Below are 25753 nucleotides of genomic sequence, written 5' to 3'. Positions count from 1 at the left end.
CAAAAGTGATGCACTATATAGGGAATAGGGTGCCATTTGGGACGCACCCCAAATCACTGAGGCCAGGGCAAAATGAGACGCGCAGCAGGAAGCAACTTCATTTAGTGTGACCATCATTTCCTTCTGTTTGGATTACTGATGAGAGCAGGTCTCTCTCTCATTCACCCCCCACAACCTCTTCTCCTCTTCCCTCTCTCCACACCCCAATCTCTGTCTCTCTCTCTCTCTCTCTCTCTCTCTCATATGTCTGGGTATATGGATGAGTGGGTTGGGCTGTAAGAAATGCGTAGCTGGGGGAGCTCTGATTGCCTGGGAGCTGTCATGGCCTCTTCCTCCGTGCCTCATTGTGGCTGGGGGATTATCCGACTCTGGCCCGGCACCGATAACACAGCTAAGCGCAGCACAGAGTAAGGCTGAGAGTCAGAGCATCAGCTTGCTTGGAATATAGAGCAGAGGAGGCTGTAGGGCGGAGATATGGGAGGGTGGGCTCATCATAATGGCTGGAATATCATATTTGGAACGGTGTCAAACACATGGAAACCAGGTTCTTGACTGTGTTTGATGCCTGTCGATCCATTCCAATCCAGCCATTACAATGAGCCCGGCCTCCAATATCTCCACCCACCAGCCTCCTCAGCTTTTCCCAAACAGCTACTAGCCCTCCCGACTCTTAAAGCAGAACAGATCTTGTTTGAGAGCACCCAAAACACCATGTCCCATAATGTTTATATGACTGCTGCTGCTCATCTTAAAGTGTGTCTGGCATTTTGTGCTTCGTATCTCCCAGCTGCCTGATACTTGCTGCATCATTTATAATGGATGCAGTTTGCTCCTACACAGCGGCCAGACACAACCGTGGGGGAGGGGTAGAGAAAGAAAGAAGGAAAGAAAGAAAGAAAGAAAGAAAGAAAGAAAGAAAGAAAGAAAGAAAGAAAGAAAGAAAGAAAGAAAGAAAGAAAGAAAGAAAGAAAGAAAGAAAGAAAGAAAGAAAGAAAGAAAGAAAGAAAGAAAGAAAGAAAGAAAGAAAGAAAGAAAGAAAGAAAGAAAGAAAGAAAGAAAGAAAGAAAGAAAGAAAGAAAGAAGAAGGAAGTAAAGAAGGAAGTAAAGAAGGAAGGAAGGAAGTAAAGAAGGAAGGAAGGAAGTAAAGAAGGAAGTAAAGAGGGAAGGATGGAAGTAAAGAAGGAAAGAAAGAAGGAAGGGAGTAAAGAAGGAAAGAAGGAAGTAAAGAAGGAAGTAAAGAGGGAAGGATGGAAGTAAAGAAGGAAAGAAAGAAGGAAGGGAGTAAAGAAGGAAAGAAGGAAGTAAAGAAGGAAGGGAAGGAAGGAAGGAAGGAAGGAAGGAAGGAAGGAAGGAAGGAAGGAAGGAAGGAAGGAAGGAAGGAAGGAAGGAAGGAAGGAAGGAAGGAAGGAAGGAAGGAAGGAAGGAAGGAAGGAAGGAAGGAAGGAAGGAAGGAAGGAAGATAAAGATTGAGACAGAAATTATGGGAAAGGAAGTTGTCTAATATTATGTAATGTAATAACTTTTACATTGAGATTATCTTATTAAAAAAGATTAATAAAAAGAGATTAGCCCACCAACACCCCATCTGAAATCTGTAACCTGAGAGTTAAGTTCCCAAAATATTTGCAAAATGTTGCCTTTTTGATAGAATTTGTATATCTCTTCTATAGCCTCTAAAACCTAAACCTTGTCAAACATCAAAGATGTCCTACTTGCTTTCTCTAATTAATTTCAAAATAACAACAGCCACAATCACTTTTCAGGTTAAATTCGGAACATAATGGAACCTAATCATATGGCCAACAACAGAGAAAGGAGCTCTTTTGATGTTCGAGTGGGCTCCACTAATTTCAAAGTGATCTCGATGAGATGTTCAAAGTATTGCACCGCCCAGACGTATGTCCTTTTTCCACAGCCGGCCTGCAAACCACATCAGAGCCAGCTGCCTCAGCAGAAAATACATTCAAGAACAGTCTGAATGAACCAATAAAGGGCTCTGCAGTAGCTTGCCCTTTCCTTTCCGTAACATTCTGATGCCTCTTATGTCCAGGTTGTTCCACCATTCGGCAGCTGTCTGCTAAATTGATCCTCACAATGCCCTTTGAAATAAAGCAAAGTTTGCAGAGCACAGCTGCGGAAACGTTTGATAATGTGGCATTTGGAGGGACTGCCTGCCAGCCTGCCTTTTGAAGTAGAGAGCGCAGGTAGCCCCTGATGGCCAGCTTGCTGAGAAGGTAGGAGCCACTTTCCTCTTCCCGTACAAATGTATACAAACACGTAAACAAGAGCTGCAGTGTGTCCTTGGGTTGTCTAGCGGTAATGCCACAGTCTCCAGCAAACATATCTACAGTGTCAGCATGGGTTCAAATCTGGCCTACTGGCCTTTGACAAAACCTCTCACTATCTTTCCCCTCGGTCATCTTCTCTCTATCTGTTCAGTAATATATACAGTGGGGAGAACAAGTATTTGATACACTGCCGATTTTGCAGGTTTTCCTACTTACAAAGCATGTAGAGGTCTGTAATTTTTATCATAGGTACACTTCAACTGTGAGAGACGGAATCTAAAACAAAAATCCAGAAAATCACATTGTATGATTTTTAAGTAATTAATTTGCATTTTATTGCATGACATAAGTATTTGATCACCTACCAACCAGTAAGAATTCCGGCTCTCACAGACCTGTTAGTTTTTCTTTAAGAAGCCCTCCTGTTCTCCACTCATTACCTGTATTAACTGCACCTGTTTGAACTCGTTACCTGTATAAAAGACACCTGTCCACACACTCAATCAAACAGACTCCAACCTCTCCACAATGGCCAAGACCAGAGAGTTGTGTAAGGACATCAGGGATAAAATTGTAGACCTGCACAAGGCTGGGATGGGCTACAGGACAATAGGCAAGCAGCTTGGTGAAAAAGCAACAACTGTTGGCGCAATTATTAGAAAATGGAAGAAGATCAAGATGACGGTCAATCACCCTCGGTCTGGGGCTCCATGCAAGATCTCACCTCGTGGGGCATCAATGATCATAAGGAAGGTGAGGGATCAGCCCAGAACTACACGGCAGGACCTGGTCAATGAACTGAAGAGAGCTGGGACCACAGTCTCAAAGAAAACCATTAGTAACACACTACGCCGTCATGGATTCAAATCCTGCAGCGTACGCAAGGTCCCCCTGCTCAAGCCAGCGCATGTCCAGGCCCGTCTGAAGTTTGCCAATGACCATCTGGATGATCCAGAGGAGGAATGGGAGAAGGTCATGTGGTCTGATGAGACAAAATAGAGCTTTTTGGTCTAAACTCCACTCACCGTGTTTGGAGGAAGAAGAAGGATGAGTACAACCCCAAGAACACCATCCCAACCGTGAAGCATGGAGGTGGAAACATCATTCTTTGGGGATGCTTTTCTGCAAAGGGGACAGGACGACTTCACCGTATTGAGGGGAGGATGGATGGGGCCATGTATCGCGAGATCTTGGCCAACAACCTCCTTCCCTCAGTAAGAGCATTGAAGATGGGTCGTGGCTGGTCTTCCAGCATGACAACGATCCGAAACACACAGCCAGGGCAACTAAGGAGTGGCTCCGTAAGAAGCATCTCAAGGTCCTGGAGTGGCCTAGCCAGTCTCCAGACCTGAACCCAATAGAAAATCTTTGGAGGGAGCTGAAAGTCTGTATTGCCCAGCGACAGCCCCGAAGCCTGAAGGATCTGGAGAAGGTCTGTATGGAGGAGTGGGCCAAAATCCCTGCTGCAGTGTGTGCAAACCTGGTCAAGACCTACAGGAAACGTATGATCTCTGTAATTGCAAACAAAGGTTTCTGTACCAAATATTAAGTTCTGCTTTTCTGATGTATCAAATACTTATGTCATGCAAAAAATGCAAATTAATTACTTAAAAATCATACAATGTGATGTTCTGGATTTTTGTTTTAGATTCCGTCTCTCACAGTTGAAGTGTACCTATGATAAAAAGGACAGACCTCTACATGCTTTGTAAGTAGGAAAACCTGCAAAATCGGCAGTGTATCAAATACTTGTTCTCCCCACTGTATATATTTTTAAGTCAACAGTATCTGTCTCTTCAGACATTGAGGTAAGAGGAAATCCTTATTCGACGACAACATTGAACAGTAATTCTAATCATATCTGTCTATTATGGCCATATTCCCCTTAATCCAAGCTCTGGCCCCAAATAGGACATCAGTTTGTAGTAAAAACAGACCCCTGAGCAGACCAATTCTCTGGCCACTCGGACAGATTTCTTGGTATTCACTGTGCATGTCGAGAAGAATACACCCCAAACAAAAAATAGAATAAAGTAGCTGATGTTATGCGCAGCTATAAATGCATTTGCATCTTACTGACAGTGCATGAGCCACGAAAACACAACCAACCAATATATCATCCAGTGATAAGATCAAACCATGTTCCCTTGTATTGACTTTGGACTTGCTCAGTGCTTTATCCATTCTAGTTACAGCTCCAATCATTGCTACAGTAGATAGACACCCAGTGGTCTTAGTCCACAGTATCTACTAGTATCCTCATCTGTGCCATGCCCAGGCATAAAGGTCAAAAGTCAACAGAGACATCATTAAATATTGATTGGCGTCTCGAATTTAAAATACTGTACTATCTAATACTTTTTCTCTAGTTTAGTGCTCTTTCTCTTTGGTATGCTGGCAGCCTTCCTTGGTCCTGAATATATTGGCTCTCTGGCCTCTCTCACCTTGCTGGTACCTGTCAGGTAATAATTAATAATGCCAGTGTATGCTAATGGATTTGGTGCCCAGGCCGCCAAGGCTTTTTTTTGAGCTGGCAAAATGTATCCTAAACAGGCCGCGCTCTAATGGAGAGATAAGGGCCCACGGGAATAGTTTGTCATTTTATGCCGGGTTGCTGTCAAGAGGAGCCTAAAATCACAGTACACCTCCCCATGACACTCCTCAACTACCCTTCACCTCTCTCTCCAGGTTCTGTGGACTGCTGATGAGGCACTTTAGTATAAAACCTGTTGTGGTCTAGTGGTAATGCCGCAGCCTCCGGCACACTAGTCTACGTGTCGGCATAGGCATTGACACAACCTCTCTCTATCCTTCCCCACTGGCATCCTCTCTCTCCATCTGTTCAATCAGAAAATACCTGTCATCATACCTACTAAAGTCATAAACATAACCATAGCTTGATGTTCCATCAATGACTGGGTCGCATTGCCATCTTGCTAATAGATTTATGTTGAAGAATGGGATGTAGTTTGTCATTAGCTGTCATTACATGTTGAGCTCCAGAAGTCACATGTATGAAACCCTGTATCTATTATGATGTGGCATTATAATGTGTCACTCACATTCTTCCATAAGCACTCTATAACATGGTGTGTTATTGAGCGGCCACAGTAAATGATGGTATAGATGATCTAAAAGTCAATATCAAGGCCTTGCTGGCACAGTTAATTCTTTACCCTAAATTGGGAGAATTATCTGAGCCTCTACAATACATCAAAGGCTTCCACGTATAGTTCCTATGCACGACAAGTAAGTAGAGAGGATATCAACTTTAGTACCTGGGTTTCAAAATAGATCAGCGGCAGGTAATGTGTAGCTCAGTTGGTAGAGCATGGCGTCTGCAACTCCAAATATTGTGGGTTCGATTCCTGCTGGGTCCACCCATAAGATATATTTATGCAAGCATGACTATAAGTCACTTTGGATAAAAGTGTCTGCTAAATGGCATTTATTATGTTCACGCACAACCTCACGTTTAGAATGGAAACCGTCTCTTCCTTCCCGTATCCAATTAAGGAAATCAATTGTGAAGGGATATTGGAATAAAAATCCTGCACTATGCACTGCTGTAATACTTCTAAAAACCTTTGGCTTTGTGACAGATAGCAGGATCTCTTCCATTACACTGCTGACTCAGGCTGTGTCCCAAATTGCACCCTATTCCTAATTTAGTGCACTACTTTTGATCAGGGCCCATAGGGTTATATAAACGTAATGGAGGAAATGAGAAAGACAAATGGAAGTGACATTCAACACCGTGAGATTAGAATGACGTTACGATTGTCTCGTCTGAGAATTCATGGATTTCGAGCCCGACAACACAGGGAAAATGGTCTTTAGGCGAAAGTAGGCGGCAGAAGACCACACTCTGCCACCGGAAAAATAAACTAAACTAAAACACTGAAAACCATAGTAAAAAGCTGAACACCTTAAGTCTATCAACTGTAAATCAAGGTATTTGAGTCTCTCCTCTCCGACTTTGCTTGTTGGTAATGATTCTCACTACATCAATGTTCAAATTATTCAATGGAAAAATTAAGTAGCCACTAACGAAACTATAAAACAGCCAGAGAAATAGTACAGAGAGAACTGTTATTTTACAGACTCCATGTCAGTGCTGCTAAGCAAACACAACTCTTCAAGTGGAAAATACATATTTTATATCATTCAAAAGTGTGACAATTAAATGGGCTATTTCTGGTATGATTTTGTATGAGTAAATCTGGGAGCAATGACTGCTCTGGTAATCTAATAACAAAAACAGTCCTCTTTCAATTAGATTTTATCGCATCACTGCTTGGATTTGTTCTTGTGTTTCAGGTCACAAATCGAAGTGGAATATCAAAGACCGCTAGAGAATTGGCTGTACGCCTATTTTGAATCTGATAAGAAGAAATATATAATATTGTATTACTTTGTTTTGGTCTTATGTTCAATTTACTTTTCAAACTCTTTAGAAGTTACATAGGGCTCTGGTCAAAAGTTGTGCACTATATAGGGAATAGGGTGCCATTTGGGATGCAACCTCATGACTGCACATGGCATAGCAGCAAATCACAAAGGAGGGCCATGTCCTAATATGAATACTGTATCTGCAAAGTTTTTGTTGGCAGAAGTCTGACTGATCAAATCCTTTTCCAGAAACCAATTTTAAGAGTCATCGCAATGTGATAAACCTGATGGAGGAAATTAGAAACAAATGGAAGCGACATTCAACACCGTGAGATTAGAATGACGTTACGATTGTCTCGTCTGAGAATTCATGGATTTCGAGCCCGACAACACAGGGAAAATGTTTGGGATGACAAGATGATGTGGTACGCCTTTGTTTGAGGGAATAAAATAATATATTTGTTGAAATGACTCCTGGACAGAAAAACTGTAAGTACAGCAACTGTCCATGAATATAAGTATCCTTGAGATGTGTCTGGACGTTTGTTAATCAATAAATTCATAGTCACCAGAGGATTTGTGTTTTTTGAATAATGTTAAGGTCCAGTAAAAAGGTCTTCAACAACGGCGAATACAATTAGGAACAGCAGTTGACTCTTGATGGGGACATTATTTCTGATTTTTTAAATTGAGGTTATGGCAAAGGGCACTTCTGACATAACCTTCTGTATGGCAAAGGGCACTTCTGACATAACCTTCTGTATGGCAAAGGGGACTTCTGACATAACCTTCTGTATGGCAAAGGGCACTTCTGACATAACCTTCTGTATGGCAAGGAGCACTTCTGACATAACCTTCTGTATGGCAAGGAGCACTTCTGACATAACCTTCTGTATGGCAAAGGGCACTTCTGACATAACCTTCTGTATGGCAAGGAGCACTTCTGACATAACCTGTATGGCAAGGGGCACTTCTGACATAACCTTCTGTACGGCAAGGAGCACTTCTGACATAACCTTCTGTATGGCAAGGAGCACTTCTGACATAACCTTCTGTATGGCAAGGAGCACTTCTGACACAACCTTCTGTATGGCAAGGAGCACTTCTGACATAATATTCTGCATGGCAAAGGGCACTTCTGACATAAACTTCTGTTTGTGCTTGGCACATCAATAAATTTCAATATACAAGTTATGTGTTTCCCAACAATTGTTCAGGGGTGAGTGACCTGATATCGATGGATCTTCATCATGAACTATCACCATAACAATGGAGCAACATGATGTCCAAGTGGATGCAAAAAAGTCTGATTTTGGAACCATGAATTATGGACATGCCTCGTCAAAATGATGACCGCAGCTAGTCAAAATTGACTACAGTGACTGCAAGGACCTCTAGGGTTAAGTTGAGATTTAACCCCGACGGTTTGGTCTTTAGGCAAAAGTAGGCGGCAGAAAACCCAACGTTCCGCTCTACAAGCAGCTTGTTACAGTCGACCAACCTCAGATGACATTCTGGTGGACGAATCACCAGGTCACGACTGTCACGCCCTGGCTCTGGGGACTATGTTATGTTGAGCCAGGGTGTGTAATTCTATGTTTGATTTTCTATGTTGGGCTGAGTGACTCCCAATCAGAGGCAACGAGTGTCAGCTGGGTGTCTCTGATTGGGAGCCATATTTAACTGTCTGTCTTTCACTTTGTGTTTGTGGTTTCTTGTTCATTTCGGTTTGTGTTAAACTGTAGACGTCACGTTATCGTTTATTGTTTTGATCGTGTGATCAGTAATAAAAGGATATGTTCACCTTCAACGCTGCGCCTTGGTCCTCATCTCTAACCAACGATCGTGACAGAAGAAACCACCATAACAGGACCAAGCAGCATGAAGAAGAGAGAGGAAGGACTTGGGAGCAGTTGAGTAGGAGTCTCGACTGGGCCAAGCCAAGAGAAGAGGAGAGAGGTTGGAGTTTGGAGCAGTGGGGTGAGAGTCTGGCGAGAATGATGGAGGCCTGGCCCACGGGGAGGAGAGACCCCCAGAAAATTTTTAGGGGGGGGCTCACGACGTCGGGGCAGCAGGAGGCCGCTATGGAGCGGTCCAGCGGGGTTGCAGAGGAGGCCGCCAGGTTACGGGGGCCACTGGTAGAAGAGGGGATGGAGGGTGTAGAGGCACGGCGAGAGGTACTGGCGTGTGTTGCCAGTCCGGTCCGGCCCGTTCCAGATCCCGGTGTAGAGCCAGTGGTGTGTGTCCCCAGTACGGTCCGGTCTATTCCTGCTCCCCGCACCAAACCTGCGGTGTGCGTCGACAGCCCAGCCCGGCCCGTTCCTGCGCTCCGCACCAAGTCTGTGGTGCGCGTCGCCAGCCCAGTCCAGTCCATCCAAGCTTCCCGCACCAAGCCAGTGGTGTGCGTCGTCAGTCCGGCACGGCCCGTGCCTGCTCTCCGCACCAAGTCTATGGTGCGTTTCGTCAGCCCTGTCCGGCCCGTTCCTGCTCTCCGCACCAAGTCTGTGGTGCGCGTCGCCAGCCCGGTCCGGCCCGTCCAAGCTCCCCGCACCGGGTCAGTGGTGCGCGTCGTCAGCCCGGTCCGGCTCATTCCTGCTCCCCGCACCAAGTCAGGGGTGCGCTTCGTCAGCCCGGTCCGGCCCGTTCCTCCTCCACGCATCAAGCCAGGGGTGTGCGTCGTCAGTCCAGCACAACCCGTGCCTGGGTCATGTCCGGAGCCAGATCCGCCGCCGAGGCGGAGTGCCCACCCGGTCCCTCCCCTGTTGTGGTTGTTTGGCGCGGCCGGAGTCCGCGCCTTTGGGGGGGGGTACTGTCACGCCCTGGCTCTGGGGACTATGTTATGTTGAGCCAGGGTGTGTAATTCTATGTTTGATTTTCTATGTTGGGCTGAGTGACTCCCAATCAGAGGCAACGAGTGTCAGCTGGGTGTCTCTGATTGGGAGCCATATTTAACTGTCTGTCTTTCACTTTGTGTTTGTGGTTTCTTGTTCATTTCGGTTTGTGTTAAACTGTAGACGTCACGTTATCGTTTATTGTTTTGATCGTGTGATCAGTAATAAAAGGATATGTTCACCTTCAACGCTGCGCCTTGGTCCTCATCTCTAACCAACGATCGTGACAACGACTGTACGTATAACCCCATTGGACACATGTCAAATATTGCAGTCTAAGGTTTGTGACCTGGCAGGCTGGAGCTGAGAAACATGCTTTGCATTACTGCGAGTGTTTTCCCAAAATACCTTATTAATCAAACTTGAGAACAACACTGAAACTTTAAAGAAGGGTGAAAAAAAGCTGAAAACTTTGTCTATCAACTGTAAATCAAGGTATTTGAGTCTCTCCTCTCTGACTTTGCTTGTTGGTAATGATTCTCACTACATCAAAACGTAGCCACTAGAGGAATAGTACAGAAAGAACAGTCCTTTTACAGACTCCATGTCAGTGCTGCTTAGCAAACACAACTCTGTATTTCTTCAAGTGGAAAATACATATTTTACTTGTGTGACAATTAAATGGGCTATTTCTGGTAGGATTTCCTATGAGTAAATCTGGCAGTAGTGACTGCTCTGGTAATCTAATCACAAAAGCAGTCCTCTTTCAATTATATTTTATCGCTGCTTGGATTTGTTATTGTGTTTCAGGTCACAATTCGAAGTAGAATATTAGAGAATTGGCTGTAGGCTGACTTTGACTCTGATAAGAAGAAATATATGATATTGTGATGTTTACTTTGGTGGGCATTCATTGTTTTGGCCTTGTGATTAATTTACTTTTCAAAATCTTTAAAAGTTACATTTGTTTAGATAACAACAACATTCCAAATCTAATATGTAAATGAAATTAAGCAATGGATTGATCAGTACTTTCACTGATGAGTTTCCTTGAGTCAAACCTAAAAAGGTTGGTAACACTTTACATAAGGACTTCATAACACATTCATAACCCATAAATAATGCATCCATTTGCAGTCCATAAGCATTTCATAAGCATACTGTCAAAGCTTATCAACTTATGTTGACAACTGCAAGTTAATATTTTCGTTATGTTTTACAGTTGCTTACATTAGCATTTACAGAATGCTTATTATGAATGCAGTATGGAGATATGAATATAAAGTCCTTATGTACAGTGCATTCGGAAAGTTTTGAGACCCCTTCACTTTTTCCACATTTTGTTACGTTACAGCCTTATTCTAAAATGCATTTAATAGTTTTTTCCCCCTCATCAATCTACACACAATACCCCATAATGACAAAGTAAAAACAGGTTTTTATAAATGTTTGTGGGAAAAAAAACTAAAAGCTGAAATATCACATTTTCATAAGTATTCAGACTCTTTACTCAGTACTTTGTTAAAGCGCCTTTGGCAGCGATTACTGCCTTGAGTCTTCTTGGGTATGACGCTCCAAGCTTGGCACACCTGTATATGGGGCGTTCCTCCCATTCTTCTCTGCAGATCCAATCATGCTCTGTTAGGTTGGATGGGGAGCGTCTCTCCAGAGATGTTCGATCGGATTCAAGTCCAGGCTCTGGTTGGGCCACTCAAGGACATTCAGAGACTTGTCCCGAAGCCACTCCTGCGTTGTCTTGGCTGTGTGCTTAGGGTCGTTGTCCTGTTGGAAGGTGAACCTTCGCCCCAGTCTGAGCGCTCTGGAGCAGGTTTTCATCAAGGATCTCTCTGTACTTTCCTCCGTTCATCTTTCCCTCGGTCCTGACTAGTCTCCCAGTCCCTGCCGCTGAAAAACATCCCCACAGCATGATGCTGCCACCCCCATACTTCACCGTAGGGATGGTATTGGCCAGGTGATGAGCGGTGCCTGGTTTCTTCCAGACGTGACGCTTGGCATTCAGGCCAAAGAGTCCAATCTTGGTTTCATCAGACCAGAGAATCTTGTTTCTCATGGTCTGAGAGTCCTTTAGGTTCCTTTTGGCAAACTCCAAGTGGGCTGTGATGTGCCTTTTACTGAGGAGTGGCTTCCATCTCGACACTCTACCATAAAGGCCTGATTGGTGGAGTGCTGCAGAGATTGTTGTCCTTCTGGAAGGTTCTCCCCTGATTGCGCAGTTTGGCCGGCGGCTAGCTCTAGGAAGACTCTTGGTGGTTTCAAACTTCTTCCATTTAAGAATGATGGAGGCCACTTGTGTTCTTGGGGACCTTCAATGCTGCAGAAGTGTTTTGGTACCCTTCCCCAGATCTGTGCCTCGGCACAATCCTGTCTCGGAGCGCTACGGACAATTCCTTCAACCTCATGGCTTGGTTTTTGCTCTGACATACATTGTCAACTGTGGGACCTTATATAGACAGGTGTGTGCCTTTCCAAATAATGTCCAATCAATTGAATTTACCACAGGTGGACTCCAATCAAGGATGATCAATGGAAACAGGATGCACCTGAGCTCAATTTCGAGTCTCATAGTCTGAATACTTACGTAAATAAGGTATTTCTGTTTTTGCTTTGTCATTATTGGATATTGTGTGTAGATTGATGAAGAAAAAATTTATCTAATCCATTTTAGAATAAGGCTGTAACGTAACAAAATGTGGTAAAAGGGAAGGGGTCTGAATACTTTCCGAATGCACTGTAGGTACCAATGGCGGTCAGTGCCGTTTAAGATGAGGGAGGGCAAAAAAAAATCCATGAGCATGGCGTTATTTCTATTACAGCATATTGGATGACTTTCATTCATGTTCCATTCACCCAGTTCAATGTAACATTGATAGGTTTAGGCTACTACATGATACTCATGAGGTTGCTACAATCTAGCCTATGAATGAAAGATTACAGCGTAGGTGCACAGAGGTCGAGAGAAAATGTTGAGGTGAAAGACAGTGACACATGGACAGACAGCGACACATTCAATACCGCCTTGCACACTCTTGCCTGCATCTAGCTATTAGCTAAAGTAACGTCATAGTCAACATAGCTAATAGAACTAATGCGTTAGTAAACCCGCTACAATCATGCAGTAACTTTACAGTGTATAGTCAGTTAGCAGTTTAGCAGTTACACTGGTGGGCCCCGGTGGCAATAAATTAGTCAAACCAAAAGCTTATTTTGACTTGGAAGAGTTCCAGTGTTGCGTTGGATAGTCATAGTCAGCTAGCTAACATAGCATCCCTCTGTTTGAGCCAGGTGTTTGAGTAACTAAACTAGCCAGCTACATTTGCTAGCTAAGTGAAATCTCTCTCTCTCGCTTCTCCTTCATTTTTGAAGAAACCAACTATTGTCTTTCTCTCTAAGTCAACTACACACTACATTTTATGCACTGCAGTGCTAGCTAGCTGTAGCTTATGCTTTCAGTACTAGATTCATTCTCTGATCCTTTGATTGGGTGGACAACATGTCAGTTCATGCTACAAGAGCTCTGATAGGTTGGAGGACGTCCTCCGGAAGAACCATGAGCCTCCTAGGTTTTGTATTGAAGTCAGTGTACCCAGAGGAGGACGGTAGCTGAGGAGAATGGTCCTCCCCTTCCTCCTCTGAGGAGCCTCCACTGGTAGGTACCCTTCAAGCTAAAAAAAAAATTAAAATTAAAATGGCAGCCTCGCCAACATCTTCATTCATTCATACATTTCTGTAATTTCATCAATAGGCCTCTATAAAATAGTAAGCCTGACCTGGAAGTCAAATAATTTTTATTGACATACATTTCTGTATTTTCCCATGAGAACTACTCATTGAGAAGTTATAGCCTAAGGAATCACTGCATTTGTGAAACATCACGTTTTCTTCCTAATGCGGGCGAAGCCATATACCGAATTAGGCTAAACCTGCAAGTCGCCATCATTTATGAGAGGCCGCTGATTGGACAGACACCTGACTTGCAAACTGTCAACATGTAAGCAGTGATTCAGATGAACTCATTCCTGTTTAGACAGAGCAGTTTACCTGAACACACAGCTGAACCAGTTCTACGCCCCCTACAGTAACTCTGGGACTGTACTGTCGAAGAGCTGACACAGAGGACCAATTAGTTGCTTCCCAACTGTGCTGAGGCTCAGACTCCTCTCTGCTCTCCCTGTTGCTCATTCACGCTCAGCTTCACACACACACACACATACGTGCGCACGCACGCACACATGAGTTAGTGAGTGGCTGCGAGCCAATGCCAATGTTTTGTGGCTGTGTGTAAGAGGGCTTGTGTAATGCAATGTCCTTTCTCTCATGGTAGGCAAGTGTGAGGTAATGGCCAAGTCAAATTTAAATTAAATTATTATTAAGTCCTTTAGCCCATAACATACTGGAAAGGTGCTGGTGAGTATAGTGATCAAGAAAGAGCCTTGCTTAGTAAACAGTCCCCTGTAGCTCAGTTGGTAGAGCAGAACTTTTTAACTGTAAGTTAGTTAGTAAGCTCTGGATAAGAGCGTCTGCTAAATGACTAAAATGTAAAATGTAATCAATCCATTAAAAAATATATCACACTAAAACAACTGCTCTCTGACTAGCAACTAGCTAAATAACATAAGACAACAAATATATATAAGACACAAAATATACTGCTACTAAAACTTTCCTTGTCCGATACGGTAGGAAAAAAAGTACAGACAAAACAAGTAAAAAATATTTACAAAAATAAAAAACAAGGAAATGCCTCTCCTGATGGGAAACAACGTTGTTTCTATTCAGGGCCAATGAAATGCGTTAGTTTCCATTCAAACACAAAATTCAATATTAAAAATCTCCAGACTTCCAATAGTCGAGTCAATGAGAAGTGATTTGGAAGGATGTCTTCCCACGAGACTACCTTGTCCCTGACCCCTCTTGTCTCCTCTCTGGATCAATACACCCCACCCCCACCCCTGCCTCCTTGCAAACCAGCTCTATTGTTGCTAGGCAACGCTTTGCGTCTTGGTGTTTAAGTGAACAAATCCATGTCGCAATATAAGCCATTGAGCACAAAATTATTATTTTTTCACTGTACAGCTTGCTTAGATTGAAGCACCAGGAGGAGGCTGTTTGCAGCATAACCGGATTTGGAGCAAGTGATTTAGCCCCAGAGCAGAAACCTGTTGATGCTGCTGCTAGCTACCTTTTGAACAGCTGAAAACCAGCTGAAAACCAACTGAAAACAGCTGAAAAACTCACCATTTACTTACTCTATTTAAGTTTCAACATTCTGGTTTATAAAAAGCTTAGGGTCTATTCTATTCATGGCAAAAATAAACAGGTGGAAACTCTAGTGATGTAAGGCTCTTCCAGCAATCTGTAAAAAGCACACAGTAGATTAAATACTTCCAAAATAGAAGGCTTACTTTCTCCCTTGCTTAAGTCACATTAACCACACACTATCCCAGGTGACATATGGCACATACACGGTGTCCATATTAGGACAGCCTCAGTCTCAGCAGGACTTGTTTTAATCTCAGTAGGACTCCTTACAGGACCAAAACACCCTTTGCAATCCGGCTGCCCGTTAAACAGGAACATTGTGACAAATGAGGCAATGTAAGCAACTGCCCTTGGACTAATCAGAAGCAATGCTGATTTATCTTAAGACTCTTTCGGGATGAAATCTGCTAGTGCAGCAGGCACATTGTCAAACTTGTGTCAGGGACTTAAGAGACGGAGGAGAAATGTAACCGGAGGACAGATAAGATGATCTTGCGCAGTTAATGAGAAAGATACAGCAGAGTACCACAGTTCAGAGTATAATGATCAAATCTTATGAGACTTCATTCTCTGTCATTCTCTGTCATACTCTCTCTCTCTCTCTTTCTCTCCCTCTCTGTGTCTCTCTCACGCTCTCTCTCAAATGAAGCAGAACAGATGCTTTTAAGGAAGACATTGCACAGCCCACAAAACCGAGCCTTTCAAAACTATAAACAATCAAGAGAGCTGAGCACAACATAATCTGCTTCTTACATCCAGATGGACACTTTCACTTTGTAGTCCTCTTATACCATGACACTGTATTTGTTGACCGAAATAAATCAGAAAACATCTCACACCTACCGTCTCTTTCGGCATTTTGGCTTTCCTCGCATTCTGTACAAGTCTTCTCCCTAGCTTCTTGGCATAGAAAATCGAGGCAAACATACTCACAGCAAAGACATAAAGCACTTGTTTTGTTTGCAAGCCTAAAAGGCTCTAGACACACATGTGTCTGAGAGACTATTCCTTGTCAGTATATTCCACAGGCAAGAGAGAGCAGGAGGAATGATGACAGAGAAAGCAGGAGTGGGACTTGAGCATAGAGAGCCTCTCTCTCTCTTTCTTTCTCTGCGTCTCAGCACAGCAGAAGAAGGTCTCTCTCTCACCCACACACACTCCCGGTGAGTGAGTGAGTGAATGGGAGAGAGAGAGAGAGAGAGAGAGAGAGAGAGAGAGAGAGAGAGAGAGAGAGAGAGAGAGAGAGAGAGAGAGAGAGAGAGAGAGAGAGAGAGAGAGAGAGAGAGAGAGAAGGGGGAGGCAGTGTCTGCAGCTCTATTTACATATCACAGAAAGAAGGGATGGACAGTGAACATGTCTTAGCATCCTTAGCATCCATCTAGCCCTGAAAACTGCCTGTCTGGAGCCCTAGCACCCAGGGGAGGTTCTGCTATCCCCCAGCCCAGTGCCGTACATCATCCGGGGCCAGCATGCATCTCTCTCTCTCTTCCCCCTCCCCCTTGGGCAGCAGGGTTGAGAGTGGAACGGGAAAGCTGCTGCTAAATCAATGGTGCCTTCCAGCTTGGCAGGTTTTATACACACACTCTCACACAGGGTCATGGTGAGTAGGACCCTCTGGGGAACACACAGAGTCTGTTTCCATGAGTCACGGCAACGTGGGTATTACAGATGTAGGATCTTAATTTGAGCCAGTTTGCTACAGCAGCAAAATAATCCTGCAGCAACAGGAAATGCGAATTTTTATGTGGATTATAATTAATGGACATTTTTGTAGGGGTTGATTTTTTTTCATTAGGGCAAATCAAGTTTGACATTTTAAAGTGGAAAATACAAACTTTAGAAGCCTTTTTAAACCTTGAATACACTACAAGATAGCATTTCTGGCTGAGCAGGAAAATTCTCAGCAACAAAAGAGTGATCACAATAAGATCCTACATCTGTACCTGTCGTTCTTGTGAAAAAGAAAATAACACAATGACTTACTACCTCAGAAGTACTACCACCAGACCTCATGCTGGGTTGTGACAAAAAAAGCTATTTTTGTAAACATGCACCAGTCCCCTAAACAACAAAATGCATATAATATGAAATATGATAGGGGTATACTCCACACTCCATTTCTCTCCTCATTTTATTTATATTTTTCTAATTTTCCTTTCTCTGCACATTCTATGCTCTTTTTATTCTATACCATATTTGATTCCAGAGTGATTCAATAAGTACTACTTTACGAACAAGGACCACCACTAAAATTCCTTCTTGGAATTCCCTACCACAATATACACTATATATACAAAAGTATGTGGACACCCCTTCAAATTAGTGGATTCTGCTATTTCAGCCACACCCGTTGCTGACAGCACACAGCCATGCAATCTCCATAGACAAACACTGGCAGTAGAATGTCCTTACTGAAGAGCTCAGCTGCCCCAGTCAACTGTAAGTGCTGTTATTGTGAAGTGGAAATGTCTAGGAGCAACAACGGCTCAGCCGCGAAGTGGTAGGCCACACAAGCTCACAGAACGGACCTGCCAAGTGCTGAAGAGCTAGCGCGTAAAAATAGTCTGTCCTTGGTTGCAACTCTCACTACCGAGTTCCAAACTGCCTCTGGAAGCAACGTCAGCACAATAACTGTTTGTCCATGGCCGAGCAGCCGCACACAAGCCTAAGATCACCATGTGCAATGCCAACCATCTGGCAGTCCAACGGACAAATCTGGGTTTGTCGGATGCCAGGAGAACGCTACCTGCCCCAATGCATAGTGCTAACTGTAAAGTTTGGTGGAGGAATAATGGTATGGGGCTGTTTTCATGGTTCGGGCTAGGCCCCTTAGTTCCAGTGAAGGGAAATCTTAACGCTACAGCATACAATGACATTCTAGACGATCTGTGCTTCCAACTTTGTGGCAACAGTTTAGGGAAGGCCCTTTCCTGTTTCAGCATGACAATGCCCCCGTACACAAAGTGAGGTCCATACAGAATTGTTTTGTCGAGATCGGTGTGGAAGAACTTGACTGGCCTGCACAGTGCCCTGACCTCAACCCCATCGAACACCTCTGGGATGAATTGGAACGCCGACTGCGAGCCAGGCCTAATTGCCCAACATCAATGCCCAACCTCAATAATGAATGGAAGCAAGTCCCCACAGCAATTTTCCAACATCTAGTGGAAAGCCATCCCAGAAGAGTGGAGGCTGTTATAGCAGCAAAGGGGGGACCAACTCCATATTAATGCCCATGATTTTGGAATGAGATGTTCGATGAGCAGGTGTCCACATACTTTTGGTCATGTAGTGTTTTTGTGACTCAACATTCACATCTTTTAAATCTAAGAAATTGTTTCATTATCCATCTAACCTTGTTCTATCAATTTATTCCGCTATCTTAAGGTAGAATACTTTTTTCTTGTTTTTGCTTTTCATCTTGTACTAAAGACTCATCTCCTACCTTCTCCCTGGCCCTGGGAGTTAGAGAGACAAACTTTACAACTCTTCAGCCCCAGCAGAGGCTACCATCCCCCGGTCGTTCACACCTCTGGTCCTGGCCACTCTGTTGCTAGGGGGGTTGCTAGGGGTCTTTCTAGAAGTCACCTGACCTGGTCAGCCAATCACAGGCCTCACCTAGTGGGGGTCTCAAACCCCACAACACAATATGTGCTTTAGCTGTTTCCAGGAGGGAAGGTTGAGGTCTGTGTAAACTCCTGTCCTCCACTACAACTCACAACTGGACCATTCCTGAACGGACAAGCCTTCCCTGGACTTCCTCAACCGTGTGTTAGTGGGTCACTGACTATGTAAGTGAATTTGTAACCGGTTAGGGTTCAGTTGATATATATTTTATTCGTCTGTATGTTATAGGCTCTAATACCCATGTTAGTTCCCACGGGGGGCCAGTATGAAAATGTATGCACTCACTAAATGTAAGTCGCTCTGGATAAGAGCGTCTGCTAAATTACTAAAATGTAAATGTTAGTATATGCCTCTCCCAGTGTTACAGTATATGCTCAAATCAAATCAGCTAGTTCTTCATGTATGCGTACTAGCCATATTACTTACTCCTGTTTATCTGGCCTCATTGCATAGTTTATGTGAGCTAAATTCTCTCCCCATTAGTTACTATGTGTCCAGATGGCTGCCAGCCAGCCATTGTTGCTGTATCGCATTAGTGGCTACAGACACTGCTCTCAGGGCAAGTCTGCAGGTTTTGACTAGCAGAAGTGAATTCTCCTAACCTGCTACGAAAAGTAACGTGGCAGGTTTGGAGAATTAGGTTAAGGCTAGGAAAGGGTTAGGTTTAGGCTAGGTTGAAGATACCCAGGTTAGGACAAGTTATTATTCCAAGCAGAAGCTTTTAGAAAAGAAACAGATTAATGGGACCAGCGCAGTTGCTAACTAGCATAGCTGGTCCCACTGTTTAGAATTCGTCCTCATTTATGCAAAGAGTTATGGGATATTAGAATCCTCGTCTTAACCTTCAACCTAGGGTTTAGGGTTAGCTAAAATTGTCCCCGACTTGACCCGAACATATCTAGCTACAACCAGGCCTGCCCTGAGAACAGTCTTCATTTCTACTGATGCAATTCTGCGTCAATTGTTCACAGTCACTTAGGATGGCAGGCCTATGACATCATCACATCTCGGTCACTTCCTGTTATGCCATCCAACATGACAGCCCCCGTGGGCTCCCGAGTGGCGCAGTGGTCTAAGGCACTGCATCTCAGTGCTTGAGGTGTTACTACAGACCCCCTGGTTCGATTCCAGGCTGTATCACAACCGGCCGTGATTGGGAGTCCCATAGGGCGGTGCACAGTTGGCCCAGCGTCGTCCGGTGTAGGCCGTCATTGTAAATAAGAATTTGTTCTTAACTGACTTGCCTAATTCAATAAAGGTTAAATAAATCATTGTTTACATACTAGCATTGTTAGCCATAGCATGACCCACTAGCTGGTAACCACAGTGCTAATGTTTGCCATGCCTACCCAGAGCCCTTGGCCTACTAGCCTCCCTTGTGTATACTCTCTGCTACTACTAGCCCATTGCCTAGCTTAGCATGCTAGCCCACAATATATATTGTTCTATAGCCTGTGGCCTACTAGTCTAGCATGCTAGCCTACCACTGTTGCCCATGCTAGTTGGCCCTGTTCCTATTGTGTGCTAGGTTAGCCTAAACCCATGTACATAGTGTATTTATTCTGTGCTATTAGCCGCTACATGCTGATCTCTTGTCATCACATTGTGTACATTATTGCTATTACTGTTATATAGCAGTGATATTACTGTTAGCCTGTGCTACATGCTACATTGCCATTAGCCTCCACTGTTGCCAGCAGCATACCACCCTGCATCCCACTGCTGGCTTGCCTCTGAAGCTAAGCAGGGTTGGTCCTGGTTGGTCCCTGAATGGGAGACCAAATATTGCTGGAAGTGGTGTTGGAGGGCCAGTAGGAGGTACACTTTCCTCTGGTCTAAAAAAGCAATATCCCAATGCCCCAGGGCAGTGATTGGGGACATTATCCTGTGTAGGGTGCCGTCCTTCGGATGGGATGTTAAACGGGTGTCCTGACTCTGTGGTCACTAAAGATCCCATGGCACTTATCATAAGAGTATGTGGCACTTATCATAAGAGTATGAGTGTTAACCCTGGTGTCCTGGCTACATTTCCAATCTGGCCCTCATCCCATCATGGCCACCTAATCATCCCCAGCCTCCATTTGGCTCATTCATCCCCCTTCCAATCCACTGTAACTATTCCCCAGGTCGTTGCTGTGAATGAGAATGTGTTGCCAGTCAACTTACCTGGTAAAATAAGGGTTACATTTGTTTTATATATATACAGTGCCTTGCAAAAGTATTCATCCCCTTGGCATTTTTCCTATTTTGTTGCATTACAACCTGTAATTTAAATGGATTTTTTATTTTTATTTCATGTAATGGACATTCACAAAATAGTCAAAATTGGTGAAGTGAAATGAAACAAAAAACTTGTTTAAAAAAATTCTAAAAAATAAATAACGGAAAAATGGTGCGTGCATACAGTGGGGAGAACAAGTATTTGATACACTGCCGATTTTGCAGGTTTTCCTACTTACAAACCATGTAGAGGTCTGTAATTTTTATCATAGGTACACTTCAACTGTGAGAGACGGAATCTAAAACAAAAATCCAGAAAATCACATTGTATGATTTTTAAGTAATTAATTTGCATTTTATTGCATGACATAAGTATTTGATACATCAGAAAAGCAGAACTTAATATTTGGTACAGAAACCTTTGTTTGCAATTACAGAGATCATACGTTTCCTGTAGGTCTTGACCAGGTTTGCACACACTGCAGCAGGGATTTTGGCCCACTTCTCCATACAGACCTTCTCCAGATCCTTCAGGTTTCGGGGCTGTCGCTGGGCAATACGGACTTTCAGCTCCCTCCAAAGATTTTCTATTGGGTTCAGGTCTGGAGACTGGCTAGGCCACTCCAGGACCTTGAGATGCTTCTTACGGAGCCACTCCTTAGTTGCCCTGGCTGTGTGTTTCAGGTCGTTGTCATGCTGGAAGACCCAGCCACGACCCATCTTCAATGCTCTTACTGAGGGAAGGAGGTTGTTGGCCAAGATCTCTCGATACATGGCCCCATCCATCCTCCCCTCAATACGGTGCAGTCGTCCTGTCCTCTTTGCAGAAAAGCATCCCCAGAGAATGATGTTTCCACCTCCATGCTTCACGGTTGGGATGGTGTTCTTGGGGTTGTACTCATCCTTCTTCTTCCTCCAAACACGGCGAGTGGAGTTTAGACCAAAAAGCTTTATTTATTTTTTATCAGACCACATGACCTTCTCCCATTCCTCCTCTGGATCATCCAGATGGTCATTGGCAAACTTCAGATGGGCCTGGACATGCGCTGGCTTGAGCAGGGGGACCTTTTAATCCATGACGGCGTAGTGTGTTACTAATGGTTTTCTTTGAGACTGTGGTCCCAGCTCTCTTCAGGTCATTGACCAGGTCCTGCCGTGTAGTTCTGGGCTGATCCCTCACCTTCCTCATGATCATTGATGCCCCACGAGGTGAGATCTTGCATGGAGCCCCAGACTGAGGGTGATTGACCGTCATCTTAAAATTCTTCCATTTTCTAATAATTGGGCCAACAGTTTTTGCCTTCTCACCAAGCTGCTTGCTTATTTTCCTGTAGCCCATCCCAGCTTTGTGTAGGTCTACAATTTTATCCCTGATGTCCTTACACAGCTCTCTGGTCTTGGCCATTGTGGAGAGGTTGGAGTCTGTTTGATTGAGTGTGTGGACAGGTGTCTTTTATTCAGGTAATGTGTTCAAACAGGTGCAGTTAATACAGGTAATGAGTGGAGAACAGGAGGGCTTCTTAAAGAAAAACGAAGAGGTCTGTGAGAGCCGGAATTCTTACTGGTTGGTAGGTGATCAAATACTTATGTCATGCAATAAAATGCAAATGAATTACTTAAAAATCATACAATGTGATTTTCTGGATTTTTGTTTTAGATTTCGTCTCTCACAGTTGAAGTGTACCTATGATAAAAAATTACAGACCTCTACATGCTTTGTAAGTAGGAAAACCTGCTAAATCAGCAGTGTATCAAATACTTGTTCTCCCCACTGTATGTATTCACCCCCTTTGCTATGAAGCCCCTACATAAGATCTGGTGCAACCAATTACCTTCAGAAGTCACATAATTATTTAAATAAAGTCCACCTGTGTGCAATCTAAGTGTCACATGATCTGTCACATGATCTCAGTATATATACACCTGTTCTGAAAGGCCCCAGAGTCTGCAACACCACTAAGCAAGGGGCACCACCAAGCAAGCGGCACCATGAAGACCAAGGAGCTCTCCAAAATAGGTCAGGGACAAGTTGTGGAGAAGTACAAATCAGGGTTGGGTTATAGAAAAATATCAGAAACTTTGAACATCCCACGGAGCACCATTAAATCCATTATTAAAAAATTGAAAGAATATGGCACCACAACAAACCTGCCAAGAGAGGGCCGCCCACCAAAACTCACGGACCAGGCAAGGAGGGCATTAATTGTGGTCCTCTGTAGCTCAGCTGGTAGAGCATGGCGCTTGTAACGCCAAGGTAGTGGGTTCGATCCCCGGGACCACCCATACACAAAAATGTATGCACGCACGACTGTAAGTCGCTTTGGATAAAAGCGTCTGCTAAATGGCATATTATTATTATTATTATATTATTATTATTATTATTATTATTATTATTTAATCAGAGAGGCAACAAAGAGACCAAAGATAACCCTGAAGGAGCTGCAAAGCTCCACAGCGGAGATTGGAGTATCTGTCCATAGGACCACTTTAAGCCATACACTCCACAAAGCTGGGCTTTACGGAAGAGTGGCCAGAAAAAAGCCATTGCTTAAAGAAAAAAATAAGCAAACCCATTTGGTGTTTGCCAAAGGGCATGTGGGAGACTCCCCAAACATATGGAAGAAGGTACTCTGGTCAGATGAGACAAAAATTGAGCATTTTTGGCCATCAAGGAAAACGCTATGTCTGGCGCAAACCCAACACCTCTCATCAATCTGAGAACACTATCCCCACAGTGAAGCATGGTGGTGGCAGCATCATGCTGTGGGGATGTTTTTCATCGGTAGGGACTGGGAAACTGGTCAGAATTGAAGGAATGCTGGATGGCGCTAAATACAGGGAAATTCTTGAGGGAAACCTGTTATGTCTTCCAGAGATTTCAGACTGGGACGGAGGTTCACCTTCCAGCAGGACAATGACCCTAAGCATACTGCTAAAACAACACTTGAGTGGTTTAAGGGGAAACATTTAAATGTCTTGGAATGGCCTAGTCAAAGCCCAGACCTCAATCCAATTGAGAATCTGTGGTATGACTTAAAGATTGCTGTACACCAGCGGAACCCATCCAACTTGAAGGAGCTGGAGCAGTTTTGCCTTGAAGAATGGGCAAAAATCCCAGTGGCTAGATGTGCCAAGTTTATAGAGACTTGCAGCTGTAATTGCTGCAAAAGGTTGCTCTACAAAGTATTGACTTTGGGGGGGGGGGGGGGGGGGGGTGAATAGTTATGCTCACTCAAGTGTTCTGTTTTTTTGTTTCACACACAAAAAATATTTTGCATCTTCAAAGTGGTAGGCATGTTATGTAAATCAAATGATACAAACCCCCCAAAAAATCAATTTTAATTCCAGTTCCAGGGGGGTGAATACTTTCGCAAGCCACTGTAAGTATTCACAACCCTGAGTCAGATCTTTGTAGATTCAACTTTGGCAGCAATTACAGCTGTGAGTCTTTCTGGGTACGTCTGTAAAGAGCTTTCCACACCTGGATTGTGCAACATTGGCCCATTATTCTTTAAAAAATTCTTCAAGCGCTGTCAAATTGGTTGTTGATCATTGCTAGACAACCATTTTCAGGTCTTGTCATAGATTTTCCATTAGACTTTAGTCAAAACTGTAACTCGGCCACTCAGGAACATTCACTGTCTTCTTGGTAATCAACTCCAGTGTAGATTTGGCCTTTTGTTTTAGGTTATTGCTGAAAGGTGAATTCATCTCCCAGGGTCTGGTGGAAAGCAGATTGAACAAGGTTTTCCTCTAGGAAATCTGATTAGCTCCATTCCGTTTCTTTGTTATCCTAAAAAACTCACCAGTCCTTAACGATTACAAGCATACCCATAACATGATGCAGCCACCACAATTCTTGAAACATGGAGAGTGGTAGTCAGTAATGTGTTTGCCCCAAACATAACACCTTGCATTCAGGACAAAAGGTTAATTGCTTTGCCACATTTTTTGCAGTATTTCTTTAGTGCCTTGTTGCAAACAGGATGCATGTTATGGAATATGTTTTATTCTGTACAGGCTTCCTTCTTTTTACTCTGTCAATTAGGTTAGTATTGTAGAGTAACTACAATGTTGTTAATCCATCCTCAGTTTTATCGTATCACAGTCATTAAACTCTGTAACTGTTTTAAAGTCACCATTGGTCTCATGTTGAAATCCCTGAGCAGTTTCCTTCCTCTCCGGCAACTGAGTTAGGAAGGATGCCTGTAGTGACTGGGTGTATTGATACACCATCCAAAGTATAATTCATAATTTAACCATGCTCAAAGTGATATTCAATCAATCAATCAAATGTATTTATAAAGCCCTTTTTACATCAGCAGATGTCACAAAATGCTATACAGAAACCCAGCCTAAAACCCACAAAAAGCAAGCAATGTAGATATAGAAGCACAGTAGCTAGGAAAAACTCCCTAGAAAGGCAGGAACCTAGGAAGAAACCTAGAGAGGAACCAGGCTCTGAGGGGTGGCCAGTCCTCTTCGGGCTGTGCCGGGTGGAGATTATAAGAGTACATGGCCAATGTCTTGTCTTTGAAAATCTTTACCCATCTACCAATACCGAGTAGCGCAGCGGTCTAAGACACTGCATCTCAGTGCTTGAGAGTGCCCCAGACCCCCTGGTTCAATTCCAGGCTGTATCACAACCGGCCGTAATTGGGAGTCCCATAGGGCGGCCCAGCACCGTCCGGGTTTGGCCGGTGTAGGCCGTCATTTTAAATACGAATTTGTTCTTAACTGACTTGCCTAGTTAAATAAAGGTTAAATAAATAAAATACGTGCCCTTCTTTGCGAGGTATTGGAAAACCTCCCTGTTCTTTGTGGTTGAATCTGTGTTGGATATTATGGGTATTGTGTGTGGGCCTGTGACAAAAAAATCTAAATGTAATCTTTAAATTCAGGCTGTATCACAACAAAATATGGAAAAAGTTAAGGGGTATGAATACTTTCTGAAGGAACTGTATACAGCATATCAAAGATATGTTGCATGAATTCACAATGAAATCGACACATTTTCAACATACAGTGCGTTCGTAAAGTATTCAGACACCTTGACTTTTCCACATTTTGTTACGTTACAGACTTCTTCTAAAATTGATTAAATCGTTTTTTTCC

At 43.6% G+C, this 25753-nt stretch overlaps 1 protein-coding gene across 4 annotated transcripts in view; it reads right to left on the bottom strand.

Moving 5' to 3' along the window:
* The window catches only part of LOC311142979 (disks large homolog 2), a gene marked incomplete at both ends in the record, with an annotated part of 224674 nt that overhangs the window by 103392 nt on the left and 95529 nt on the right, over window positions 1–25753 (bottom strand). The window contains one exon of one of the 4 annotated variants that reach the window (XM_084178763.1): window positions 15635–15718. The exons of the other annotated variants lie outside the window; for them this stretch is intronic. Within the exon in view, the coding sequence (XP_084034889.1) occupies window positions 15635–15718 (84 nt within the window). Of the gene's footprint in view, window positions 1–15634; window positions 15719–25753 lie in introns of those variants that run through there. 4 annotated transcript variants of the gene reach the window in all.

The sequence above is a fragment of the Coregonus lavaretus genome (genome assembly GCF_964263955.1).
Source record: "Coregonus lavaretus genome assembly, chromosome: 15".
Classification (NCBI taxonomy): domain Eukaryota; kingdom Metazoa; phylum Chordata; class Actinopteri; order Salmoniformes; family Salmonidae; genus Coregonus; species Coregonus lavaretus.
Note: the sequence above shows the minus strand (reverse complement) of the source record. Positions and strands in the feature narration are given on the sequence as shown.